Genomic DNA, 10,909 nt, shown 5'->3' on the forward strand with positions numbered 1-10,909 from the left:
AGGCCCTGGCCAGGCTTGTTTTAATGCACCACAAACACCACACTCTCTATTTGCACAACATGGCTTGCTCTTCAGAAAAGTGCTTGAACACAAACCTCATGGACAAAAAACTAAATGTACCACATATTGTGGTTGCTGCCACACATAAGCCTTGAAATTCATTGTTGGAGGTTAAAAGACAAAATCTCCCCATTAACTTCAGCACAAGAGCACATCTGTAAAAGTGTCAGTTGACTTTATTGGGATCGGTTTCACTCAGTTGAAGAAAAAACAACTTTTGTCTTTGGAACGTTTAACTAGGAAGAAAAACAAATCTACAAAATAAGTTGTTGGAAGGACAATATATAAAACAATGGCATCAAAATATCTTTGACAAGAAAACAAAACCAAAGAAAAAAAGGCTCAAATATTTTTGGATGCAGGGCATTTTACTCTTTTTTGCCCTTTTGTTTACAAAACAATAACAAAAGAGGGAAAACAAATCAATAGTTATTTACAGTGCATATATTTACATTAAGGCATTTTTGCTGGGGAGAAAGACGGTTGATCTAATACAACCCCCACTTCTACACAATCAAATAAATAGTCAGATTTACCATGATACATTACAGTGATATATTATCTTTATGCTACCTGCAGTGAATGAACAAATACAGTTATAGGTGCAGGCAAAATCACACCATCAAAATGGACATTCAAATGTATATTAAAGGACAGCGTTGACATTTTTTCAAGTCAGTCTTAAAACAATCGTCTCATGCAATGAACATTACAGAGTTTTTGATTGATGCAATTGTTCCTCTTGTGACGAGATGATTTCAGTGCAAGTTATGTTGTACACAATCTTTGTTTTAGTGTAGAATGACTTAAACCAATGTTACTATGCGCTAAAAATAAACTTAACTTATTACTTTGCAAAGTTTCTCTCTATTTAGTACTTTGAACTCCCTCATTGTGTTATTCCACACAACAGCTCAACAACAACAACAACACTAGTCGTGTTTCCATCTAATTGTCAAGCTAATTTTTTTTAAATGTTGCAAAACAGAAATACAAATAAGGTGCGTTTCCATCAACTGGTTTGGAGGGAATAAACATCAATACTTGGCGGTATACTTGCTTTACGCATGGCTGTAATCCGCCAGTTAACAGAGTAGAAGAAGTAGAGGTTGCAAACCGGAAACAAAACAAGTCGCCTTGGCTACTTAACCGTACAGCTAAATGCTAAATCTTACCAGTATATTTGTCTGATTACTACTTAAATATCCGATAACACATTATAAGACAAAATCCCCTATCAAATACAATTTCAATGAGATATAGGGATCTATTTTTAGACAATGCGTATCTTGAATATCATTTTTTCGACAAAGTCAAAAACCAGCTCAAGCGAGTGTCAAGTCTTTTTTGTGCAATTGAGGGAGTTTTATCACATTTTTCTGTTTCCCTACACATTTTCCAATGGGATACTTCAAAATACACCTAAAAATATGTTTATGGAAACACAGCGAATATCTGGCAAAGAGGGAATTTTGCACTAATGACTGAATGACATTATGTTCAGCTTAACATAATGCATTCTTACAAGGGCCGTCGGTTTTTGTCTCCTATCACTTACACTGAAAACGTTTTAAACAAGGATCGCTTGAGGAACACTTGCAGCAACAAATAACTCTTGTAACGCTCACAGGGGCATGTTGTTTTAAGAAAGACTTGGAAAAATGTGAAGGTATCCTTTAATAAAACACAGGTCCATGTTCGACTGACTGATAGAGCCGAATTTTAAGTTAGTTGTGTACAGAGTCAGAGAGTGAAAGCCCCCAAAGAGAGGACTGTCATTTGAATTCTAAAAAGTTCCACATAATCCTAGGATGTCCGTGAAGTGGTCTGGCCTGTTGAATCACAATGAATGATGGGTAAACCTTGTAATTTAAAAAAAGAAATTCACTTTTTTTCTAGAGATTTCAATAGATTAAGAAATAAAAACGGCACCACGTGTGTTTTAAAGGACTACGTTGATCACAGCTCTGCTACCACTGAACAAAACCACATTGAATCAGAGAAGGAGGCACTTAATAGGGTGTTGGTGATGAAGATGGTACTTTGGTTAAAACATCTTTTAACACAGTAAAAAAAAAAAAAAAAAAAAGGCTGGATGAGATAGATGTACAGTAATTGTATTTTGAAGACGCTTAAAGCGCAAGCATGTGCATCAAATACGGTCAATTCTGCTTAAACTGAATGAATTCTGGGATGTGTCTACCGGTTCTGCTTACATTTCTCTAGTAGGAGATCCATCGAAAGACAACATGAATAATTCACCACCTAATTGCTGCTCTTTAGCAACCGTCCACCATCCTCTGTTTCTCAGTCGTCCTCAGATCTCCTCTCGCTAAAAACTAAAATCTCTTCATCTCCACCCCTCCCTCGTTTTTTCCTGCACTATCTTCCCTCTCTCCAGAGTATAAATGCCTTCAATTTTTAATATCTGAACAGCAATGATTTGTCTGGCGTTCACAGACATTCAGTCCAGTAGTGATAATGATCATTCCAGTAGTGAATGAGAGACATGGGCCAAAAAGGCTCAGACTTACATGACCAATTCTAGTGCAAACCAAAGGATTTGGTTAAAAAAAATATATGTAAAAAAAACTGGATATTCCAGATATATGAACAAACTAACAAACCAAAGACTAAACAAAGATTTGGCTTGACTAGTTTTGCAAACAAAAAGCCAGTTTTATGTTGGAGAGACGAAACAAAAGATGTACAAGTTTTGAGTGCTTTCATTTAAGTCACACAAAGTCCAGTTGCACTGGAGACACATTTTGAAGCTACCATTTTCTTTTTGTTATTTTTTCTTCTTTGTAATTGTCCAAAGAAATATATACCATGTATATCTGGAGGTTAGGGGACACGGGACTTCATCTGCCCATTATCTTTCTACTTTACAACCTCCGATTTGTCCCACCGTGGAGTTAAGAGCAACACGCTTGTTAGGCTATCGTACCGTTTCAGCACAGGATAGCAGCACCAGGAGCAGCTGTGGTGTCATCGGGCAGCTTGTAACATCGCTGCTGTGGGAGATGGAGTGAGTGCTTTGTGTGTGTGTGTCAAGATAGTGCTTGTGTATTTGTAGCGTGTGTGCGCGCGCGCGCGTGCAAACGCCGCTAGTTCTGGTGTCTCTTCATGTGCAGGGCGAGGTGGTCGGATCGGGAGAAGGAGCGCGAGCAGACGGCGCACTGGAAGGGTTTGGCGCCCGTGTGCTTCCGGAAATGGCGCGTCAGCTCATCCGAACGTGCGAAACGCCAGTCGCAGCCGTCCCACGTGCACCTGTACGGCTTCTCACCTGCAGGAGCGGGAGGAGAGAGGGAGTGTGATTTAGTGCGGCTGGTCTCTGAATAACTGAGCATGCAGCAGCACTGAGCTGAGCATGTATTGTCCGATCAGATGATCGTTCTATGGAACAGAGATGTGTCAATGTGTGGTTGTAAGAAGTGATCAGTATTAAAACAGACGTTCCCTGAGACACATGATTCATACAGTTGGTTGGAGGAACTGGGAAAACAGGCTTTACAGAAAAGTTGTCAAGCAACATATACAGTCAGACTACTGTCAGACATTCATCGAGCGCTAATGCTGCACAAGTTTCCCACGGCTGACTCATCCGCATCGTCGGGCCTTTGCCTCTGAGCATTTCTCTGGAAGTAGTCGGCTTCTCTGCAAGTCTGTCATTCCATTAATGTACAGCCGCAGCACCTGGCACTTTGTGAAAAAAAGTTTAAAAAAAAACTTGTGTTACCTTTCTCCTTCAGCCCACAACTCAAACCCCCAACCCAGCTTAAAGGATTTGTTCATCCGGTGGTATCCATCCATGCAGATCATTTCGGTGACATTGGTCCAGGTTTTGAGATCTCTGCCTCTGACATTTGTGCCACCACCCAAATACAACGAAGGTGAATGGAATGTTATTGTGACATTAAAAGAATTCTACAACATGAGCTCATTACACCCTAAAGACAAGTCTTAACAGGAAGCATAGCTCTACTAGCTCTATGTATTTAGCTGTCTGGTAACAATGGATGTTAATTAAATATGGCCAGTTGGTAAGGAACTTGATTCTTGCTGAGCTAAATCGCCCTCTTTTATCCTTCCGTCTTTGCTTTTTCTGGTCCCTTCTTTATGTGCATTTTAAAAGACTAGGTGAGATAACCTCCTATTCAAGTTAACACAATTGTGTGCTTCTCCGTGTAATTGATTAAAGATTAAAAAAAAGATTAACTTTAAAGATTAAAGAGAGCCACAGCGCTTTAAAAGCAAATTATAATGGAATCAAATAGAAACTGTGCTGTCTGCTTGGAAGTTATTTCTTCTACTCCTCCTTTTATCTATTACTTTATTTCTAATGATCAAAAACAGGGTGATATATATATATATATATATATATATATATATAGACTATTTGTAATTCTGCTGCAAATCGCAAATAAGAATTCAACAACTGTGTGTCTTTCCAGAAACATGCCCCATAACTAGATAGTCCACAGACCTCACTATGAACAGTTTCCATTGGAGCTACTTCTAAAAACCGTTGACGATTGTGTGTGTGACAAAAAAAAAACAGTAAAAATGTTTTTCAAAGCTCTATGCACCATAAACATAATTCCATTCACCTCCATTAAAATGAGTTAGAAGCAATAATCTAAGTGATGTAGATCTCAAAAACTGGACAAAGTAAAACTATCTGCATGCTGGATACCGCTACAGGGAAGTAAAAACACATGTTTTTTTGTCATTTGTGTGAACCAACCCTTTAAACAAGCACAGCAAGCAATGCAACCTCGCAAAAACAACAACTGTAATCCTGTTACGAAATTAACCACAGTGTGGTTATGAAACACACACACACACCTGAAACTGAACACAACGAGGAGACACAATGAAAAGACAGAAAAATAGAGTGAAGTGAACTGAACAAAGTGTTCAGTTCTTACACTAGCAAAAACATGTACCCACACACACACACACACACACACACACACACAGACAGACAGACACACAAACAATCAGGATAATGGATGTTGATGGAGATTAGAGTGGGAACTCCCACAGGGACCCAAACGCATTAGGAATCATCTCATACAGATTACTGACAGGTGTGTGTGTGTGTGTGTGTGTGTGTGTGTGTGTGTGTGTGTGTGTGTGTGTGTGTGTGTGTGTGTAAGTGTGCATTCAAGCAGCTGAATAAGAGAAGTAGAATGAGTAACAGACAAAGATAGAAATAGGGAGGGGTTGAAGGTGGGAGGATAGCACAAAGTAGAGAAGAGGATGATTAGATGAATGAAAGTGATAGAAAAAAAAAGGGGAAAAAAATAACTAAAGCAGAGGAGGATAAGGAAGTTGCTGCTACATCCTTCTTTACGTGTCGTGCGCTCATCTTGTGGTCTATAATAACTGCTATAACCACGATCAGCCTGCAGCATGAATGACGCCAGAGTTAATTGTCGTGTCATGTTCCCAAAACTGAAATGCAAGGCACGCACACCCACAACGATGTTCTGTACTAACTGTTTAGATTCATATGGGGAACAAAACGCTGGATCATAAAGTGGTATGAGTGAGTTTTGTGTGTGTGTGTGTGTGTGTGTGTGTCAAGATGAGTGAGGAATGCGTAGATATCAACAGAAGCTTTATTGTGTTAGCTGGAGTGAGGTGGGGCCCCAACACCTAAGCGCTTGTTTGTTGTCTTTGCTCATTTTAAACATTTTAAACTAATAGTTCAAATCTAAATGTGAAAGAAAGAGACAGATTGAAAGAAAGACTAGAAACAAGGGGACTAAAGAAAAAAGGAAAATGGACACCGCACACAGTGATTACTGAAGTGGAGAGATTAGGATCAAGACGATCTAAGATATTTTTGTATCTGCACAGACGGATCTTGTATATATTTATAGTGGCGAACAAGCCACAGAATCATATTAAAGCTTTTAAACATCGATGTCTGAACAAGCACCGGTATCTTAAGAGAGAGAGAGATGGCTCCATTCGTCTAGCGCTGACCACATAGTCTGAGAGTCATCCCCTGGCAGAAGTGTGTCACTTCCACCTGTTTTGATGGAATAGTATATTGGGCAGAGGATGGGAATGGGGTAGGATACATTTACACACACATGCCAGGAACACAACACTCTGCCTAGCAACATGGTGCCAGCGCAGATACCGAAATACGAGTCATGTGGGCAGTGTCTTTTTTTTTTTTTTTTTTTTTTTTTTGACGAGTCCCGGTTTTAAAAAGCTGCATTAATTAGAGGAATGTCTTACCCGTGTGAGTCCTGAGGTGGGCTTTCAGATGGGACGACTTGGTGTAGACTTTCTTGCAGCCTGACGAGAGACAGGGAGATAAACACAAACAGAAGGCTTAATCCAAATGCAAATCATTCACGTGTCACATATGTATTTATTTACCCGATAAACTGGGCTGTGGTGTGACAGAAATGTGAACTAATGAGGAACAGAAGTGGTTTGAAAATGAGATATAGTAAACTCGTATTTTTGTTGCGGACTTTCAGTCTTATTTGGTATTTAAACTGTTTCCAATCAAATTCATTCAACTGCAAATGCCGCTAATCGCACAATACTTCTGTTCACTACACATGTTCGTTAAGTCGAGATATGTTAAGTTCAGGATTACAAAACCTTTTGCACATTAGGTTATGCACTGTTATTCTTCAGGTTTATTCAGACTTTATATAAGGAAATGATAGGAGTTCATGTATTGCAAAGATTTAAACCGTGAGCAGCAGCAGCAGTGTGACTAATATACTCTTGGGTAAAGTGTGGATGCGTCCTTGTGTGGATATGATGGAATAGAAGTTAGACATGTGGAAACATGCTGCAGGAGGCTCCGCTTAAGCCTATTTTACACGGTGCCACAGGCTAGTTGACATTACATGTCCTACAAGTAGCTGCACATTGTACAACTGCAATCTGAGCCCACGATTTAAAGCGTGACTGTATGCAAATGATGTGTGTGTGTGGGGGGGGGGGGGGGGGATCAAATGACTTAAGGAGAACATCCAATTTAATGAACACACACGCAGGTTCATTCCACAGACATACCAGTGATTGCTTTGAAGCCACAACAATGAGTGAGAGCGCACGGCGGAGAGCGCACAAGACATTTGAGGTGAGACAATAAATGCGAGGGAGTTCTTAAACTAGTTGGTTAATTGACAGGCGGTGATTGATGTTAAGGGATTTAATTCCAGTGCAGCGGGAGCTCGGTCATGGCTGTAGTACATTTTGTGACTCACGCACCTGGGAAAGTCATTCTATACACAACATGTACTTATTCTTTTTAAATGCGCGGGCGTCTTAAAATAAAGCCGGTTTTTGGAGTGGCCAGATAATTCACCCGACAACAGCACAGCGTAAAAATAAACACCCAACAGCGACAAGAATCAGCGAGTTGTTCTCACCTGGGTAATCACAGTGGTGGATCCGCCGTTTCTCCAAGTCCGGGTTGTTCCTCCGGTTGTAGCGGGCAGACGCGGTGGTCTGAGCTGGGGTTGGGGCTGCGGTTGCTGCGGGTGCGACTTGGCCTGGGACCGGAGTGGGACCTGTAGTGTGGGGCAGAGACAAGCTGCCTGGTCCCGGGCCGGGTCCGAGCCCAGGGGTGCTACCTGACAACTTGGAGGCGATGGTGGCTGCGTATGAGGGAGGAGGGGACATGGTGTGGAGCAGCTCCTTCTGCCTGTCAGGGCTGCCGGGCTCCGAGCTCGGCGGAGAGGGTGGCAGGTAGGGCACCTGCTGCTGGGGGAAATGGGGGTGAGCTTGGGCATGTGGATGTGTGTATGCCCCGCCACCCAGGCTGCAGTAGGCAGGCTTGGCAGTCTGCTCTTGTTGAGATGCAGAAGAAGCTACCGGCAAATTATGGAAAGGCGTGTGAATTGTGGAAGTGGAAGTGTGTTGTATCTGCTGATGATGGTGATGATGATGATGATGATGCTGATGCTGCGCCTCCATACCATGGTGATGGTCCAAGCCGGAGTTTAGTAGCTGAAACAGCGAGCCGCTGTTGTCATGGTGGTGGAGAGCTTGCTGCTCGTACTCGGACGACATCTCCTGTTTGATGAACACTTCTGGCACAGAATCGTCTCCGCGGCTGCCTCCCGACTGGTTGAAAACACTGGTGAAGTCCGGTAACCCTGTTAGCGTCATGTTTATGGCTGAGGTTTCCATGCCATGCCCAGACGTGCTGCAGCTACCAGCAGACGTCGTGTCGGGGCAGTGCAGCTGTATGTTGGGGGAGTAACACGGGGAGGCAGATTCTGTTTTGATTTGGGTGAGACCTGTGTGGTTGGGGTGCTGACACAAGCCCACCCTCAGGTAGGCAGCGTCAGGGAGGTAAAGATTCATGTTGAGGGTGTAGGGAGCTCCGTTGTGATCGCCTGTGAAGAATTGATCAAGTGCGGACGCACAGTCTCTCTGCGACTTCTGCTGGCTGTTTGCATGATGTGGATGGGGAAGAGACTGAGGGGAGAGATACCTGTCCATCTCACACTTTACCTGTGGACAAAAAGACAACAAAAAAAATGTCTGGTTTAGAAACGTCTCATTTTACAGTCTTAAAGTAAATTAGTTCAACGAAATGTATTCAGTTGGAGTTGCTTCTTGTGAGCCCCCATGAAACTATTCTGAGGTGCTATTTCGAGAAGACAAAGGTTTGATAGGACAGTCACCGCTAAAACATTTATCAAGTAGTCATCAATAGGCAGTTGCCACATTCCCTCTCCGGCTGCAAGGCTGAACTCAAAAACCTGCAGGCTGTGAGGCCAACAGTTGAGGATCAAGCCAAGGAAATCACATCTAATACTTCTGTGTATAAACACATTTGGAAATGTGCACATCTGCGGTTAAGATAACAGGCTAAAGAAGCAAACTGTGTGTTGATCAAACTGGCATCACAGGTGAACAACTTCATGTCAAATCCTCGCACGCTCTGTGCTTCGCAGGTCTCATTTCTGCGAATCTGCAGGCAGGTATAAAAGTTAAGAGAAGCCGTGCAGCAGAGGATGAAACGGCAACATAAAAGGGGAATGGGGAAACACCCATGCCTCCCAATCCGCTGCAGTAGCAGCAGCAGCAGCAGCAGCAGTCTGGGGATGGGCTGCTATTTCTAGGCTCCTGATCCTACCAGCTGTTAAATTGCAGCTCTCTCCTCTGCTGCGCAAGTTTCCTGCTAACTGGGGACAGAGTTGCCGGGAGCTTTCTGTCCGAAGCTGGTGTCAGTTGTTGTCAGCGTGGTATGATGGTGAGAGGAGAGGTGGGGGGGGGGGCAACAACTGGTGGCCAACTGGCTGGCATAGAAAACATGCGGTGAATGCGTTTTGCGGGCGGAGCCGCTCGGCTTCACGTCCAGCTGGTCTCAGCCTGCTCGCTTATTACAGCAAAACTAAGAGGTCATCTACAACCTCACTCAGCGAGGCCGGTGGAAATGTGGAGGCCAGCAACAACAACAAAAAAACAACAACAACACCAAAAAAAAACAGGATCTACAACCTTTCTGCCACGCCCATTCAATGAAACACATCACTAATGTGTGTAGTCGGGTATTACCTGCGTGTAGTCATTATGTCCAGTCTTGTCCGTTTCTGTGATCTTGCAGTCCAGGCCGAACAACGCCGAGTCCTCCAGGTGGAAAGCAGCGGGCAGAGTCGCCTTCTGCAGCGGGTAGAAGGTGTCCTCCTGCCCGCAGCCGCTCATCGCGAGTGTCGCGGCCATGAAGCTCCGACGCAGCACCGCAAATGAACGCTCGTCCTTGTTTATGCAAAAAGGGAGGATGCCACAGCGTGCCGGAGCGAGAGGAGTGGAGCCGACGAGGTGTAGTGCGCGTGGTGGAGTTATTAATGCGCGTCTGTCTGCTACATCTCCTTCCACTTGTTTCATCCCTCCACCGGCCCACGGACAGTTTTCTATCTCTGCTGTAGGGGCGGAGCGGCCCAGTGTAAATACTGCACATGCACCGCCCTCCAAACCGTACAAAAAAAAGCCTTTGATCATTCATTCACTGGCCACCGCCCTACGCTCCATCTAAATACATTGACAACAGTGTCGTAGAGTGTGCACAGTACCAGTCAGACCGCATACACAAAGAAAGTGACGGTTAAACGCACCTGAAACATTTTTTTTTTTTAAACACGATTTTTTTTTTATTCTAGTGTTTTAATCGTATTTATATTTCAAATGAATATGTATAATGTATATAGAGAGACACCCCAAGTGAAAAGGGTGAACAAAATAACTAACAGATACCACAATGAAACTTCTAGTTGATTCATTACATTTAGGCAACTGTTTTTTGTTACAAGTTTTTAGAAATCTTATGTTTAAAATATGCAAATGTCGCATTATCTCATTAAATATGATGTGCATACATTTTCCAAAACTGAAATTTGAACATTGTATAAAGCCATGTTCAAAATTCTAAATTTTGACATATTAGAGTCAAAGGTTTTTACAGAGATTTGGGATCTCAGCCATATACAAAAGGGTAAAAAAAATGGAGCTAACAGATATAGCCATGAACATCCCCCAGTTAATTAATTAATCTAAGACAATTATTTCTTTGTATTTTCTTTTGTATTACAAATTTTCTCATTTGAAAAGCAAATGAGACCTAATGAATTGGAGCGGCAGTAGAGAGTCTCTCTCATTAGACCCCGCAAAGCCTTTCAAACTCTCACTTGTTTCAAATCCCACACCTCCAGTTTGTAATGTAGGCTATCAAACTCATATTTTCTAAGCTCCTCCTCAGACTTTTCCAATAATTTTCACAGGTTGAGTAGCACTTCTAGTACTGAACTTTATATGCAGTGCCCCTTTAATATGTGAAGGACTAAGTCTATAA

General features: G+C 42.6%; 1 protein-coding gene across 1 annotated transcript; it reads right to left on the reverse strand.

The window, feature by feature from the left end:
• Positions 1-214: 214 nt before the first annotated feature.
• Positions 215-9,948, reverse strand: klf5a (Kruppel like factor 5a; the record flags this gene model as incomplete). Its single annotated transcript, XM_079168886.1, has 4 exons — positions 215-3,349; positions 6,322-6,381; positions 7,479-8,568; positions 9,619-9,948. 4 exons carry the CDS (start codon positions 9,946-9,948, stop codon positions 3,171-3,173), a joined length of 1,659 nt encoding a protein of 552 aa, XP_079025012.1. The 3' UTR covers positions 215-3,170.
• Between the last annotated feature and the right edge of the window lie 961 nt (positions 9,949-10,909).

Source organism: Pholis gunnellus (assembly GCF_910591455.1).
Source record: "Pholis gunnellus genome assembly, chromosome: 11".
Classification (NCBI taxonomy): domain Eukaryota; kingdom Metazoa; phylum Chordata; class Actinopteri; order Perciformes; family Pholidae; genus Pholis; species Pholis gunnellus.